The sequence below is a fragment of the Cyanistes caeruleus genome, chromosome 3 (genome assembly GCF_971803275.1).
Source record: "Cyanistes caeruleus chromosome 3, bCyaCae1.hap1.1, whole genome shotgun sequence".
In the NCBI taxonomy this organism is placed as follows: Eukaryota; Metazoa; Chordata; class Aves; order Passeriformes; family Paridae; genus Cyanistes; species Cyanistes caeruleus.
The window spans coordinates 109,715,368-109,733,023 of NC_141703.1; the positions used below are offsets into that span (position 1 = coordinate 109,715,368).

Consider the following 17,656-nt stretch of genomic DNA (forward strand, 5'->3'; position numbering starts at 1 on the left):
CCCTGACCTGACCATTTTCTGCAATTACATCAACAGCGAGGTGTGCTCAGGGAATTTAATGCTATGCTAATAGAGTCTGTTTTGGAACAGAAATCTAGTTTATATTAATGTTCTTCCAGAGCAGCCACTACTAACAATCTAGTGATACAGCTGGCAAATGCGGCAGCAGTTGCTCCATACTGAGAACCAGCTCTGAGCCTGCAGGACCATAAAAGCTGCATTAGTAGAGAAAAACCCAGGGGTTATGATTACAGCCAATTCATTAAACATCTTTCTGTAAACAATCAATAGCACAAAGGACACAAGTACCACCAAAGAAGACAAGCACAGCCCTCAGCCATCGCACCATTTGTTCCAAAGAGTATGTATTTCTGAGACACGGGGAAATCAATGGGAAAGCATCACGGAATTCTCTCCCTTTCTGGCTTAGACACACGGCTGCCAGGCTCTGTACCAACCTGATGTCTGGAAGTCTATCTGGATAGGGTTGGATAAGCCATTCACTGCTTCACGCCACATGCCGCCACCGCCTGGAGACCAGGCGGTCACCACGCAGCGGTACAGCCCAGCGTCAGAGATCTGGGTCTGGTACATCCTGTAGCGGAACTCGTTCTCCTGGACCTTCTCCAGCACCACCCCATCCACACGGGTCTGGTCCGTCCAGTCTTCCAGCCGCACTACCGAGTCCTGGTTCAAGGAGATAATGCGCGTGGTTCCGTTGGGGCTCGACTGATCCGTGAGGGGCTTCTCGGCTGTGATGAGGACGGAATAGCGCGGGGTCTTGATGTTTTTGGAAGACACTTTGCATGTCATCTCAAAGGTGTGGCCTGCTACAAAGAATGGCTTCAGTTTCACCGCCTCCACTGTAAGCGTGTAATCTGAAGAGGGAAGGAAATAAGCAGCAAGAGAGAGTTAGCAAATAACTACAGGTGTTTCTGCAGCACCATTCAACCTCCAAGATTTTACAGACAGGCAAAGTTCCTTTTTTGGTGGAACAAATCCCAGCACATTTATCTAAACATGTGGACAGCCCAGAATGCTACTCAACAGTGCACACACACCCACAAGTACACAACAGTTTGGGTCAAGATGCACAAATTCAAACACCAAATACTGAACAGATAATAGAATACAGAGGTTGTAACAAGACAGGATTGTTTTATTCACGAGTAAAGATATTAGACAAAATTCAGAGTCCCAGTTTTATACTGGACCTGGAAGAGCAGCCTCAGTGATGGGGCAATACAGGCACTGCTGAAATACTCATGACTAATGACAAAAGCTGCCACTCACTGAACTGGCAGCACTTAGTGTAGCATCTTTTATTTTCCATGAAAACACACTCCTAACAGCAACCCAGACACATTCAGCTGAAAACACATGACAAAAGTTTGTGGTAACAGAAGTCTACACCCCAGGCATCCCAATATACACACACACACACCACCCTGTGCTGAAACGTTTAGGCACACCTCTGCCTCCGTGTCAGTCTTTCCTCCCCTTGCTTCTCATACATTTACTGTCATACAAGCCTACCAGAAGCCTTGACATTTCCCATTTGACACCAAGAATTCCAGCAACACTTACTGCTTAGTTTCCTTCCTTTCTCTACTGGCTCCTCAATCCCAAGAATCCCTTAATTACTGGGTTTGGGAAAATTATACATCTCAGAGCACAGCTCCAAGATACACAAAATAGAAGCTCACAGTGCGAAACTGAGAAAATGAGGAGTGACTGAAATCAGAATCAGATAAAAGGAAAGGGAGTTGCTAGTTTCCTGGCATTGTGATGAAGAGACACCCTGTACATCAAGGTTGCTCTTAAGGAAGAGAGGGCTGGGGCAGAATACATAGAAGTAACCGTATTGCAAAAATACAGCTAAACCAACTCTCTGGACTTACTTTGCTGCACCACAGTCTCCCTTCCCTCCTTTATAAAAGGAAAAAAAAAAGTGTAGATCTGTTAAAAAACTCCACAGAACCTCTTTATGCAAGATGAAACTTCTCAAGAAAAGGAAAATAAGTAATGGTGAGATTGAAACACATTTCCCAAAATTGAACTTAAATGCAGTAATATTTATGTCCTCCCCACAAGAGCAACAAGATACTTGTCAAGATTACATTTTGCAGTGTTTTGCCTTCAAGCAGCAGTTTTCACAATGAGTAAACACAGCTCACAAGATGAGAAACCCGCTATGACAACTTTAAATCAGTACTGTATAAAGCAGATCACAGTACAAAGCTATATAAAGAAACAGCGGGAGCAGTGAAGGCTGAGATGCTTCTAGTGGTCTAGCTGAGCACAGAATTATTTGATACTCCACACCAAACCCCCTCACACCTCCAACCACTAAGCAAGTGACAATACAAGAGCTGCACATTTAGGCACTCAGGGTACAATCACAAATGAGGATTGTATAGAGTCATTCTCCTCTCCCTTGTGAAAAGACTCATCAGATACCAGATTCCAGACTTCAAAACCATTTTTTTCCTCATTTTGTGTCTATGACACTGATATTTCCTTCTTCATATGGCTGCGGTATTTAGGAGTCCAGCACAGATCAGCTTTTCACATATTTTTAGGAATATAGTAGGCAATTATATTTTGTCCCAAAAGCAGAAGCACAAACAGCTAGTTATACTTTTCTGGCACATATTGTTGTTTTCTAGGCCATATGAGGAGGCTCTGGGCAAAAAGCCCTCCTTATTTAATGTTCTTTACATTGTTGATCTTCCCATCAGAACACTGGGTCCTAGACACCAGAAAAGAAATTTTACATTTGGTCTCTGATATATGTGCTGAAGATTAAATACCCTCACATGTTCAGAGCAGTTCAGCTACAGCTGAGAAAACTCTCCCTACGACCTGGGCTTCAAATACCTTAACTTCCACTGCTCCCTGAGCCACAGGTCAGGCAGCAGCAGGAAGGGCAGTGTCCTGTCCCCAAGAAGTACAGAGCAAATTTTGTTCCTAGACATCTTTTATTAGTTTTCCATTTGAGGGCAATAGCAGATATTTTTACTAAGTATTTCTGCTAAAGGAAAAGGAGAAAGGAGTGGTGGTAGCATGGGACAACAGCAGAAATGCCCTTGGTAGAGTTTGTGGAAGAGAACAATTGAGGCCCAGAGATGCAGCTGGAGAACAGTGATAGAGTTCAAAAGGGTTAGAAATTAGGATGCTGAACAGAGAACAAGGAGATGTGTTCTTATGAAAGTCCTTTCAAAGCATTTTTCTACCTTTAAAACCCCTGAGATCCTTAATTTAAATGAACATGCAAGGCAGAGGCACCCCCTCTTCTGTTAGACTGTAAGAAATCTAGAACAGAATAGAGAAAGGGACACACAACCCATCACATACAGGTGTTGAATGTTTCTTTTTGCAACAAAGTCAAAAAAAGATCAAAGGGATGTTTCTGTATGTGCCATAATATTAGAGACCTGCATATGTAGCAAAGTAAAACAACAACAAAAAGGCCCATATCCTATCAACTAGAAAAACCTGGGTCACCATTCTTAATATTCTGGTTCAGTGCCAATATTGTTCTCCTTCAGTAGCAGCAGATGAAATGTAATTAGCACTCCTTCACCCCCACCTAGAAAAGCATGTAGCTAGCTGTCTGTGTGTGTAAGAGTGCACATTATGAGAAAGGGAGCAGCCCTAAGATTTGGCACTTATCTTAGAAAAAACAGTAATCTGCACAGAAACTTAAGAAGGAAAGTCTCTTCATGTTTCCCATGTTAGCAGAAATTACTCATCAGATCTCGCAGCATAAGATGAGCTGGAGAGGTCAAATTAATGTTTTCTTCCAAGAACTGCAGCCTAAGGTCTCATTTCTAATCTTCTGGGAATTGCCAAGGAAGAAGTGTGTGTCTTAACCACTACCCCAGACACTTGCCTGTCTGAATTCATGCCTGCAGTCCCATGTGGAGTCTCATCTCCTTCTCGTAAAGCTCCATGAATGAAAAGCACAATAAAACACACCCTGCTTGGTTACATACTGGAGGCTGCAATCTGCAGTTTATTCTGGAAAGCAGTAGGGAAAGAGCTCCTAAGTAAATCATACCCAAAGCTGGGGCACTACTCCAAGACAGAGGGCTAGCAACAGAAGAAACCCTAGCCAAATGACTCAAATAAAATTTGAGTAAACTGTACTTTGGAGCCTGGCAGTGCAAGCTTCTGCCTTCCATCACTGGCCAGTCCAAGTGGTTAAGCCACACTGTAATTCTCCTGCTGCTCTTCTACCACAAAGTGCGTGCTCAGCTTCAAGAGCACTTCCTGGGTAGTGACCAAAACCAGTTTTCACCTCATCAATGCCAGACAAATTTCTAGAAAACCCAAACAGCTACAAGGGCAAGGAGACTTTAGAAAACAGCAAACACCTTTCCTGCACTGCTCTGACACCAGCTGGAAAAGCAGCACAACAGCCAGGGCTGACAGCAACCTCGGGGCCTCACAGCACTACTTGAGGCTGCTGACAAGAATCTCAGTGTTCATAGGATGCCTTGAGAAGACTGACCTAGAACAGAGGCTAGACAGAGTTAAAAATAAAGTAGGTATTTATTGAAAAACCTTAAAGGATACACCTTGGGCAGTACAAGAGCCTGGCCAGGGCTATACCCCAGATGGACCCAAAATGGTCACAAAATGGACGACTGCTCTTGAGGCCTCACATTTTTATAAGTTTTGGTCCATCTGCATATCAGAGTTAATTGTCCAACCACTGCTTCAGGTTATGAAGTCTCACCCTTCTTGTTTTTTCTCTTCAGCCCACCATTGTTTCTGCTTTTGGGCCTGAAATTTGGAACAATTGTCCTTGGTATCAAGCTAGAAATGGAATTGTTTTGTCTACCTGCTCTGTGAAGAGAGCTCACTAACACTTCATCTGAAGCTCAAAACTACTCACATAGGGAAAAATACGAAAGCCAAAACTTAAGGCACCACATAAAAGCCCCTTCATCCCCCGGTGCACTACCAAGGCAGCAAGTACAGCGAATGCAGCAGACACTGAGGCAGAGACAGCTTTGCTGTGGCAGGAGAAGGTGGCTGTACAACATCCTGAGGTACAAGTGCAGCCCCAGCAGCTCTGGAAGCACAACAGGCACACCAAACCCTACACCCGAACACATGAACTACACATAAACACACACCTGACCTCAGGATCTCTTGTCCCTACAGCCAAACTGGACATACACACACCAGCTTAGTGCCATGGGGATTTCTTTGCCAAGGAGGAACTGTGTGTCTGTACTTCACCCCTGTCTGTGATGTATCAGCGATGATAAAGAAAAGTAAGTGTTAGACATATTATCTGTTCTCTACTGCAGGACTGTCTGAAACATTAAGACACCCTTGCTCCCAATTAAGTGTGATGGGAGGGCCTGGGCAAACATTTAGGACAACTAACATTATGTTAAATATAATTATTTTGTAAATTAAAGACAGAAGTATTAACAAAACCGCAAATAATGGTACCTTTGGGATTTGGAATTTCAATTAAAAGATAATGTACTCTTCTGCTAAGTACTCCATGCAGATCCAAAGCTGACAACACTGGTTTAGGAAAAAAACATTGATTCCACGTTGCACTGCAAACAGTATCTGTGTTCTAAATGTAACTCTCATTCAAATAAATAAATAAAGTTATCTTTTAAAATAGCAGACTTTTTTTTTCTGGGTCAAAAGTCATTTACAGAGCTAGTCAAAAAAGGTTCCCTCCCTTCCTTTACCCCTTTTAACTGACTGGAATTTGCACTCTAAATAAGCAAAACATAATACAACTGATGTTTTTAATTTCTGAGATGAGACAGATATGCCTTCTTTGTCACCTTGGCAGGGGAGAAAGTAGAAGAGGGGAAGAAACATGTCAGGCAGACTATGTCAAAAACAACGGTGATCTATGATAGCAATTGGCTGCATTTGCAAAGCTGAGTAAGCAGAAAGATGTGTGAGCATTATTGGTCCCTGTAGAATAAAACAGAAAACAGAGACAATAAAACCCCAAGTTCAAATGGGCAAACACACAACTTATTACACAATGCACAAAAAAGGGGTTTTGACATCTTTATATGAAGTTTACATTTTGAATAAAGGCTCTGAACACCCCTCTTTGCTGAGAGACCCACAGACAAAATATAAATCCACTTCTCCTTTCTCAAGAACTCAGAACAATTGTTTTCAAAGTGAGATTTCTCCAACGTCCTCCCTCCAAAGCACTGCTCCAGTGTCAACAAAGAAGATGCAAGCAATGAAATAGATGGAAGAAAAGTCTCTCTATAGGCATAAGCTATCTATGGAAGAGGCAAATTTCTGTTCTCTCCTTAGGCAAACACGTGGGAGCCTGGCTGCTGGCTTTTATAAAGCACTGGGAGCAGTTAGGGACTCAAATCACCAGAGATACTTGTCAAAACAACAGTCAGAGAGCACAGGCAGCAGCAGATTAACTCCTTCATAGTTGCTGGCTCCAGCACTGGGCTCTCAGCTGAGTCTGGAGTTCACAGGAACAGGATATGGCAGGGGACAGGGCACATGGGGAGAAGCATCTGGGGCTGTGCTGCTGAAGGAGGAGTTGATGGGTTGAAGAGAAGGGGAAATCAAACCTATATTTCATCCTCCCCACCCCATATACACATAACATTCATTTTCAGGAGGGGCAGGATTTTGTAGGAGAGCTCACTTTCACGTAATAAGTCCCCCAGCCCCAACTTTTGCCAACAGAACGTACTCCTCAGCATGGGGACTATAACATTTACATTTGTGCTGCAAAATTAGCAGAGTTTCTGGAACAAAACCAGAAACAAGGGAATGTTCACACCTGTCACGGTTTGTTTTCCCTCGGAAATGTCAACACAGGCTGAGACTTTTCAACTCCAGCTGGTCTCTCTAGCTGCTCCAAAGGCGACGATCCATTACACTGACATGCACATACACACACTCCGTGTTGTGGCATAACACTGAACTAATTGTGACCAACACTCAGCATTAATGAGACTTCTCAGTCCTGCTGGAAAAGCCGGCTTCAGGGGTAAAAAAAAACCAAAAAAAAAAGACCTTTCCCTGAACCACAGGCTTGGTCTGGAGATGCAGGGAGTACCGAGCAAGCAGCCCACCACTTACCACTTCTCTCTCCACTGAAGCAGAATCACAGCAGATGATTTCCAATTTGCTGTTCAGGGATTATCCCTAAACAATTTCAAAATTATTTCAAATTGCTTGTCTCTGAAATATAGTTCTCTGCCTGTGGATGCCTAAGCTAGACTGTTAAACTATCTATCAAGATAAATGCAGCTTAGCTAAGCACAGATTTTTGAAAAAGACATTACATCCTAGGTTATCCTAACCTTTCTGATGCTCTCCAACAGACCCCTCTTGCATGATTCACTCTGAGCCAAAACAGTATCACTCTATAGCACATCCAAGAAACACGGATTCCATTTTAAACCACAGTTAAGCAACTTCAGGTAACTATTAAGCTTCTAAAAATGTTCCCAGAAAAAGTTAAATACTGACTAGAGCTAGTCACTTCTGCCTAAAAAAGGTCAAGATCCAGGCAAACCACTGAATTACTTTGTTCAGCTACCCACTTAATTTTTGATACCCTGGTTGTACTGTGCCCATGAACTTTCTCAGAACTGCCTTTTAAACATGGGCTTAGAGAAGAGAAAAATAAAACCACATTTCTCAAACTGTCAGACAGAGAAGACAAATTGACATTCCTCTTTTCACCTCAGTAAAACCCTGTTGATAGCAGCAAGATGCATCCCAAAGAGACCAAAATACTCTGAGCCACGAAAGTGGGCAATGACCACAGCAACGCTGCTGGATTCCACCCCTGCCACTTCCAGCCCAGCTCCTGGAAGTCTCAGCAGCTTGATGGAAAATCTCTCCTTTGATGGTGTCTCTTCCTTTGCACTTCCACTCCAAACTGTTGCATAAAACAGGTAAAGTAGTGATGTAGTTATTCTCCTCCACAGATAAGAGGCCTTTACACAGGCTGACAGTGCTTTTAAACCTTCATAAACAGAGAACCCCATTTCCAAAGCCCATCAGCAGGCCTTCTGGCTGACAAGCCTGCTCTCAACCACCCAGCTGTAAAGGTCCTACCTTGTGTAGCCCAGAAAATGTTGACAGATGCAGAAGTCACTTCTTTGCTCTTCACCCAGCTGTTGTTGCGGTGCCTACTCCACGCTGAGATGACACAGAAATAATCCCCTCTGTCACTCTCTGAAGTCCACTGGATCCTCAAACTGAAGGTGTCAGCAGACTTTTTAGAGAAGATTATTTCCCCATTCTGAATCCGCTCTCTGCCCCTGTCCCCAAGCAGCAGGGTCCAGTCTGCATCCATGGAAGCCAGGAGCTCCTCTGCCACCACATCGTCACCGGGCAGGTGCTGCCTGTAGTACCAGGAAACGGTGAAGCGGATGTTCGCTTCGGTGTCCTGTACGTTTGTGATCCTGCAGTCGAGCTCTGTGGGGTCATCTGAAAACTTGGGTGTTTTAGAGGCATTCAGGAACACATCATAGTCTGGTTCTGCAGGAGAAGGAACACAGAAGAAACAGGTTAGAAGCTACAAGAAAGGAGAAAACACCAGAATTAATGAAATGATACACTAACTTGTAACACCCAGTTTTAGCGTCTGAGCTAAGAAGCCAAGTGCCACCGTATGCATTTTTCTTACAAGACCTTGGAACTTGGACTCTTGTTCTCAGACTTGCACCAGTCTGACACAGGTACCCCTAGGTCTGCATTTCCAAACTGGACGTTCCATTTCATAGGTCTAGTAAGACCATTTCAGAAAAATCAGGACTAATAGATCTTGTTGAGCAAAATAATTCCTTCCTTAAGGTCTGCTCCCAAGAACCCACCTGTAGGCTCAGTTTTAACCCAGATAGCCACTTTTTCCACCTGTCAAATGCCTGGGGCAGCCTGCAGCAGGACACTGGTTATCCTCTAGCTTTGGACTGACCAGAGACACCCCGTTTCCCCAATATCTCTCCAGGATAAGAGGCCATCTTCCATCTTGAAATGCCTCAATTTCCACACTTAACCACCCCATTAACTGGGATGTCTACAACAGTTTGAGAATGGTAAAAAGCAGCCCTTTAAAAGGCAAACACTTCACCCACCCAGACACACAAACCAGGGGACACAGAACACCACTGCCACTGGCCACAGGCAGCATTGAGAGCTGAGCACAGTAAGTTTCAGTGGTCAGCAGTTTAAATGCTTCCTAGGTCAATAAATACTAAGTAGGATAAGAGTTGAAGATGTGTAGATCAGAAAAAGCTTCACAGTCTGAATAGTGAAGTATGTGCTGTACAGCTGTGAGGCTGGAATATCTCACGGTGGAAAATCAGTGTCTGAGTTTTACGGGTTAAGAATGGGGCTGCTGTATTTAAATCTGAAATAGCTGGCTGCCCAAAGCCTAAAAGCGATAAGGGAGCCGCATGACTATTTTCTCTCAGACTACAGAGATAGTAAAGGAAAAAGATTACAGCAAGAACTTCACACCACAAACAAAATACATATTTATTTACTAGTATTAGAGTATTTTTGTCTTGTTGTCTACTATAATTCAGAAAAATGACCTGCTTCCCAACTGTTTGGCCAATACTCATCACACAGCTTTTACAGCCTAACTGTATTCAGCACTCTGTATTTATTTCCTGCTTTATGTTTTACTTGGCATTTTGCCCTCCTAGAAACAATTAACTGAAGCTATAATTGGGACAAAGAAGGCAATCCAAGGCTAAAACTTAGGCTTAGCTCACCAATGAGCCAAGATAATAAAGCATCTTAATAGAACTGCTGTGGAAACTCTGTGTGCATATGCACTTTTGGACTTGAGATGCAAAGGATAAAAACAATTGTAGCAAACAAGCTGGGCTGCTTCTTTGTCAGCCTGCAGAAAAGATCTCTCACCAGTGTCCTTGCATCTAGCAAGAACAAGGGCATCAATACACACCAGACCCCAGATAATCTGGTAATACAGACAGTGAGTTTCTGTGACATTAGGCAACATAAAATCATAAAAGCACTGCTTACAAAGTCTGTGGTACCTACTACCAGTAAGCATGTGGAGATTTCTGCACATTTTCAGGATAAGTAAGGCAAAATAAAAAGAAAATGCACAGAATTTTGCTACAACCAAAGCACAGATTAGTAATGATGGCCAAACCCCACTTTTGGTGTAAGATCCTACAGCTACACTGCTCTTCCTTTCTCTTTCACAAAAGACAAATTTACACCAGGGCCTCATGATGTATTGCTCGCACTCTACAACTCTCTTATCATTCTCACTTTGCCTCCCCTCCCACTCAGAAAGAAGGCATTCAAGACCAACTAATATCTTCACAGCAACAAAGACTATGAAAGCAGATGCACTTCTCTAGACAGGGACACAAGAAGGAAAAAGCCGCAAGAATCCCAAGTTCTTAGAAAACTGCTCGAGGTTTGTTTTATTTGTGGGCAGAGGAAGGACCCTAAGAAGAGAGTTTTCTCTTTGATAGCACCACTCCAGACAGGCACTTCACCCTGACAGACACTCAAACAGAGGATTTAGAAAGAATAAAAGGCTGGCTGGATAAACCTCATTCCTCCACTCTGTCAGCTGTCAAAGAACAGCCTCACTGACAATTCAACGACTTAATACTCCAGGAGCTCTTAACTTCCATTAAGGAGGAGTTGGTGAAATCTGGATGCAATTGAAAACCTCAAACACTGAAAATTTATTCTGCTTTCCCTCTCCCTAGCAACCAAGCATCTGCATCTGCTGGAGAGCAGATTTTATTTTCTCCTGTTCCCAAATAATGCTAAATTATAATGGAAAGAGTAAAGAGTAGGTACAGGCACGCCAAGAGAGCACACGAGTGTGCATCTGTACACACATGAACACACGTGCATGACCACACATGCACACAAGTGGGGGAAGGAGGGAACACTCACAAGTTTAAGGTACAATGTGAATGGCTGAATGAGGAGAGGAAATGAAGACATTAATCACTTGTGCACTTCTAGTACACATTACAAGTGTACTTGGAGACGGCCACGGCTCAACTGCTCTGCACAATGCAGAAATGCAACGTTTAAAGTCATTGTCAATGGGATTTAACCTTATGGCACAGCTATTTATTGCTGAAAAACAGGCTCTCTATATGCTAGCCTCATTCAGCACGTTCATGTTGGAGGAGCTCTGCCTTTGTAACTGGACAGTACCACCAGTTTCTCATGACAAGAGGATCTGAAAGGGTACATTGAAAGGGTTTGGGCCTGGATGCTTGCATCCAGTCAGAGCTGGGAACAGGCACCAAGCACTAGAGTCTGCCAGTTTACATCCATTCATGCTTCCAAATTTTGCTTGCAAATTTCAGCAGGTGCAGATACCTTACCTACACCATTCTGCAACAACATCCTGAGTTTCACTGCCTCTAAATTGAAGCTATTATCTCCTCAAGAATAAACTACAGAACAGATTGGGTAGGCTGACATATCGAGACCTATCTGTAAAACAACAGGCTTTTAAAGTAGTTTTACTTCTTAAAAAGGAGTTTCATTTTTAGTACTTCTCTCAGGTAACTTTTTTCCTAAGGATATTTGCACAAAGAGAAATGTATGTGAGAGAGAGAGATCCCCACATATAGATAATAGATGCAAATAAGAGAACCATTCATGCAGAAGAGATTCTGCAAGGTACTCTCCCTTTTCTGATGGAGCCAAGGATGGAGGGATATATTACCCAAGAAGTCTGACAGCACAATCACTCACCTAGTGCTGTCACCACCACACTGACTGGTGCAGAGGTCCTCTCCACCACCTTATGCCAGCTCCCATTGTGCAGGGGCACCCAGATAGCAGCTTCACAGAAGTAGTAGCCAGAGTCCTCCACATCCACATCACGCACCAAGAGGCGATAGGAGTTCCTGTCCACACGGCTGAGGCTGATGAGAGTTGAATCACTGACAACAGAATCGTGGTCCATGCTCAGCAGGAGCTGAGCATCTGACAAAGTGTCATCAGGTGATGCAGAAAAATACCACATCACCTCTGCCTGGAAAATACCACTTCTGTCTGTTGTGATGTTGCATGTAAGATCCAGGGAGTCTCTTTCGGTCACAGACACATTGCTGGTTGAGATGACCACATCTAGAGCTTGGAAAGAGAGACACAAAAATTCAAACAAAAAAATTTTTTTTATTTGTTACTTTTAATAAACACAGCTCACTCTAAGTTATCCAGGACTTCACATTCTCTAACAGGAGCTTCTGAAAAGGCTCAGTAGCCCAACCTTCAAATGCCTGTTGGATATTGAGCCGAGTGATCTATTACAAGGGCAATACACATTATCAGTCAAGCAAGGGATGTGTGATGAGGGCAGAGGGGAGAAAGGGAGGGAGAAGAGCATTTTTATGACTCAACAGCAACTGGTCCATGAAGGCTTTCTCTCATCCACAGACCACACATTACCTTTGCACAGCAGGAAAACGTGTACAGGATTTTTCAGTCTCACAAGAGTGTCAAAGTGTTTTGGGACTGCCTCAAAAGACCAAGCATCTACAGGAATCACTAGGAACTACACTGGAATTCAACATGGTTTCCTGCTGACATTTTTGAGCTCCTCAAACAGAGCAGATTTAGATGAGAAGCAGCCATGGCCACATGTGGGAGTCCTGACTGACCTCAGGTGTGCTGGAAAAACATGAAATGGAAGCAAACAGAAGGCAGCAGTAACTCCCTATACTGCTGATCTCTCCACTTACTGCTCAGAACAACACACACTGGAGACTCCAAAGCAACTCCAACTGCCACTCCAAACACACTTAGCAACCACTGGCCAGTGAATATTTTTAATATACATGGCCAGCATTCAAACAGGACCAGATACAGAATACTAAAAGAAAACCATGGAATCACAGTGTCAAGACCAGGCTACCATGTGTCTTCACTTGCTCACTCACTTGTTCTACGCTGCCTGAAAATTAGATCTGGGTCTCAGTGCAGCACCATTCCCACAGTGTGTCATGCAGCTGCTCTTAAAGTCTCCACTGAGGCCAGTGGACAGGGCTGCTACAGCAGTGGCTCTTCTCAGCACAAGCAAGAAGAAAGACACCTGCTTTAAACCTGCAGATGTGTCTCTGCTAAAATTATGTTCTACTACATAAGAGTTCCCCATCTGCACAAACCTCCTCAGATAATCACCTGGAATTAGACAAAACGCGTGAATGCTAGAGCAAAACTGAGTAGTCAGAACTACTGCAAATAAAACCAAGCAACGCTCATTTTCACCCCTCACCACCTGATAACACAAAGCAGTCAAACTGGACAGAGGGTAGCAGGCCTCACTTGAGGGCTGAAACCAAGCCCAGATGAATCTCTCACTGGGACTTGCATCACTGTCTTATCATTGGATTGGAATCAGTAGGAAAGCCTAGCTAATTTAACAGGATAATACCAGAATACAAAGTAAGACTCATCTGCAAGGTTAAGAGCAGCAATTCTCCAAGCAACATTTCTGTCTTCATGAAAGTGATGGGCATTCACAATCTGGCAATGTATGCACATAGAGGGACTTGGAGAGAGTTTACCCATAGGCATATAACCATTTACATCTCAAATTCTTTTAGCATTCAAGTGCAGAGATTTTAGATGTCAGCACAAGATGCTCTTATACAGGATGTGCATATAGCATTTTTCTGGAGAATAACCTATCCCCTTTAGCATAACTTTAAAAAAGCCTTCATGCCCCTGACAAAGTGCCAGTGCTGCTTATGACTGAGCTTAAAATGAAGGCAAAAAAAACACAAAGAAAAACAAACAAAAACCCCTACAACAAACAAACCACACACCCAAACCACATCAAAAAACTGTACCACTACTGGTCTTGGCCAGCCTTATGCTGTTTTCATCCAGTGATTAAACCCCACCTACTTAAACCTACTCATACACTGCAAAAGTGTGACAAAATCGAGAATTACAGCTCTTAATTAGGCAAGTCCTGTGTCAGCAGAGAGTACCTGCAAGCTTTGCTGTGGAACAGACACCATGAAAAAGAGGGGGCAGATTGATCCTGTCAAATTTCACTGGCTAAGTACCACCAAGACGTTAAAAGACTCATCCAAATGAGTCAATCAAAAAAATCCAGACTTTTAGGTTCTCTCCATAGTGATTAAAGGATTACAAAAACGAAAAGATACCCTTCCTGTCTGAACAGTTCTAAAATACCATGATAATCTCATATTTCTGAAAGACCATCACTGCCTGTTTTTCCACCTATTGAGTGATAAGGTGCATCACCCCTACTCTCTCTCCTCCAACCAGCACTGATAATGCTAATGCAATCAGGTGCTTAGTGCATCTAGTCCTGATATCTGTATGGGCAGGGATATCTGGATATCCTCAGCATAGCACTGCATGTGTTTTTGTCTCTTTAGCCAAGCATGCAATGATGTGTTTAACAGAACCGTTACTGTCCCAGACCCCTGCCAAAACAGCAGAGCAATCAGACCAGTGATAAAAATCATTGGGTAATTTGCCCTGTTAAATTATCACTGTCTTCCTCCTTTCTCTGGATCTTTCTAGGCTATTTTAACAAACAGCATACAGAAAAGCTTCAAATCTATCACTGAATCCACTTCCACAGAGGAAGTGCAGCTGTTTAGTGCTATGGAACCCTGTGTTAATAAGAGACCAGAGGGAAGGCTTTGGGTAACCAGGTGTTAAACATAACGTTTATTTAAGAAATATAAAACATGAGCACTCTGAAATGAAGGAAGGATAGAATCTGGGTCTAGGTATCCAAGAGACTCCAGGCAATCCTTCCATGCCATCAACCCCCTTTTCCCCAAAATAAAGCTAGAAAAATGATGTCACGGATGTAAACAGGCCAGCTCTCCAAACAGCACTCCAGCTTTTGCTGGAACGCACCCTCACTTCTTTCAGCTTACCCCAAAGCACCAGGGTCTGGACACAGCCCAGCGCTGCGACCGCAGCCCACCAGGAACACTCACCGGTCCTCTGCACCGACACAGCGGCGATCTCCACGCTCTTCTCCTGGATCTTCTGCCACGAGCCATCTGCCCCTCTCACCCACTCGCTCACCAGGCACCTGTAGGCCCCGCCATCCGCCGAGGAAGCCTGGGACACGGATAACCGGTACGTGTCGTTGGCTCCCGTGTCCAGGCGGATGTCCCCGCTGCGGTAGCGCTCCTCGTAGCCGGGGCCCGGCTGGAACTTGCCCTCGTGAGTCAAAGATAGGATGTCCCGCCAGGAGGATCCGCTCTTGAGCTGCCAGGTCACGTGCAGGTGAGTGTGCTCCGGTGAGGTGGTGACGGCTGAGCAGCGCAGCTTGAAGGAATCGCCCTCAGACAGCCGGAGAGACGTCGAGGAACGAGCTTTGGAACCACTCACGGACAGCCCGTCGGAAATCACTATTAGAATAAAAAACAATAAAAAGAACCAAAAGATACAAGCATCATGAAACAGAATCAAGAAGAGAACACCCACAGTGAGCTGTTCAGATGCGAGGCAATAAAACCACCACAGAGCAACACCTTGCCAATCATTCCTTCTTCCGCACAAATACATTCCAGGAAGAAGGAAATTCAGCTGAAAAAATTTCAGCTGAAACAAGCCAAGACAAGAATTCATTTATTCTTCCACTCACTTTAGTTTCTCATTCAAACATTATCATTTTGACTATTCCCACACAAAACTAATCTTCATATTCCTCTGAGTAAAAGATAAGACATGGGAAAAGACAGTGTCCAAATTTAATACTGAAAAATGCTAAGTGATAGAGCAAAGCTAGGACAAGACTGTACTATCAACATATTAAAGGAGAAAAGGAAGATTACCTCCTTCATACAGAAAGATCCCTAAATGACACTGAAACTGAGAGAGAAGACAGCCTGTGGTTTTTACCTGAACTTAGCTTCTCTATCCAGAGGCTTAAGGACATGAAATATTTGCAGACATCTTAGAAAACCCACCAGTTAGTGTTTTATTTACATATTTACTAGGCAGAAAAAAAGAAAAGTGGTGTTTACAGTAAACAGCCTCTCTTCACTTCTTCACCTCATCTGCCTTTGCTATCATATTTCATATTTTAAACTCTGGCTTCAGGAGAATTAAAGAGAAATAAGAAGAAGAAAAAACCAAAAAATCACAATGATCATAAACAACAGAAAGTCAACATTCTTATGGGTACATCTATAATCAATATCAAAAACAAATTTAAAGCACACCTCACTCTTCAGAAATACCTTTCACTTGGACCTCTGCATCATAATTTCCCTGAACGGTGGCATCAGTGCTGGGCGTGGAACATTTGTATCTCCCTTGGTCAGCTGGCTGGATGTTCCTAATCACAAGTTCCACAGCATCGTTGCTGCTCCGTCTCAGTTTGATATCCCCGCGGCCCACGCGTTTTTGGTACTCCTCAGAGGTGAAGGTAGAATCCCAGGTACTCACTATCCGCACGAAGTCAGTGTCCCGGGAGAACTCCCAGTCAAAGTTCTGTTCACTGGGTCCGTCATAGTCACTAACGCTGCAAGGGATCGCCACCTCCGTGCCCACCACCCGAATGAGGGGACCTTTGGGCACTCTCACAATGCGCCCTCTGCAGAAAGCTAGGCAGGAGAATAAAGAATAACACATGGTTAAGGATAGGCTTCAACCAGGAAAAAAACAAAAATTAAATATGCCAAGGTTGGGCATCCCACTCTGCAGAAAGCAAGAACTAGTAAGAGCAATTATTTCCCATTAACATTTAATCTCACTGAAGCAGGAGCCTCTAAAAACACCATTTTTAGTGTGGGCAACCTTTTTTTCACTCCTTACATAACAACACATGAGGTAACAAAATACTGACTGAGAGAAAATTGTAAAAAGAAAAAAAAAAAGAAGGGAATTAGACATAGATACAATGGATAACAATTTCTCTTCTACAAGGCAAGTGTAAGATGTTTAAACAACATTAATAAGCGGTTTTTATTACTACAACGAGGGCATAATCTAATCAGGAATTTTTATAAAGACTTCTGCTGATACCATTAGAGAGTCTGAAGTAGGAAATTAATTCTCCCCTAGACTGAGGGCCATGAGAACTTTAAGTTGACGGTGTCCAAAAATGAGTACAGTCACAGCTGCCCTGAAGGGTCATGGCTTCTCTCACACAGGTGAGATTCCTTGCCCTCCAAATTGAATTTAAAAGGAAGAAATGATTACAGCGGACACCATTTGCTTGAGTGGATTTCTGCAACCACAAGTTTCCTATCTGGTGAAGGCCTAGAACCTGGGAACATGAGCAGAGCAGGCTCCCTCTGAAGCAGAGGAATACAGAGTGCTCAGACCGTGTTTTCTGGTACCATCTCAGCAGAAGGAAAGAAGGACAACAGCAGTTTTCTGCAGAAGGCTGGCAAAGCAGTATGCTATGCTCCAGGCAGAAGTGTGAAGCACTTAAACAAGCCAGAGGACCTGGCAAAGACACAGCAAGAAGAGACTCTTTTGGTTGATTTGGCTCTGTAGTCGAGAGAATAACCCCAGCAGCTGCACATGGATTTTGGCAGGTCCTTACTTCTCCAAAGAGCAAACTGCTTTGATTCGTAGTTCCAACCAGAGAAATCTCTTAAGAGATGAGTACTAAAACTCAGCCTCCAAATATGAA

At 43.5% G+C, this 17,656-nt stretch overlaps 2 protein-coding genes across 3 annotated transcripts in view; both read right to left on the minus strand.

Annotated features, from left to right (window-relative positions):
* Positions 1–17,656, minus strand: part of LOC147654432 (uncharacterized) — a 749,593-nt gene that overhangs the window by 538,587 nt on the left and 193,350 nt on the right. The window lies entirely within an intron of this gene.
* Positions 1–17,656, minus strand: part of PTGFRN (prostaglandin F2 receptor inhibitor) — a 66,109-nt gene that overhangs the window by 21,099 nt on the left and 27,354 nt on the right. Inside the window, exons 2-6 of one of the 2 annotated variants that reach the window (XM_086883571.1) lie at positions 16,254–16,619; positions 15,000–15,419; positions 11,761–12,144; positions 8,101–8,526; positions 459–878 (exon numbers count right to left, since the gene is read on the minus strand). In XM_086883571.1, the coding sequence (XP_086739697.1) occupies positions 459–878; positions 8,101–8,526; positions 11,761–12,144; positions 15,000–15,419; positions 16,254–16,619 (2,016 nt within the window). The remainder of the gene's footprint in view (positions 1–458; positions 879–8,100; positions 8,527–11,760; positions 12,145–14,999; positions 15,420–16,253; positions 16,620–17,656) is intronic. The other variant, XM_086883572.1, reaches the window with a different exon arrangement.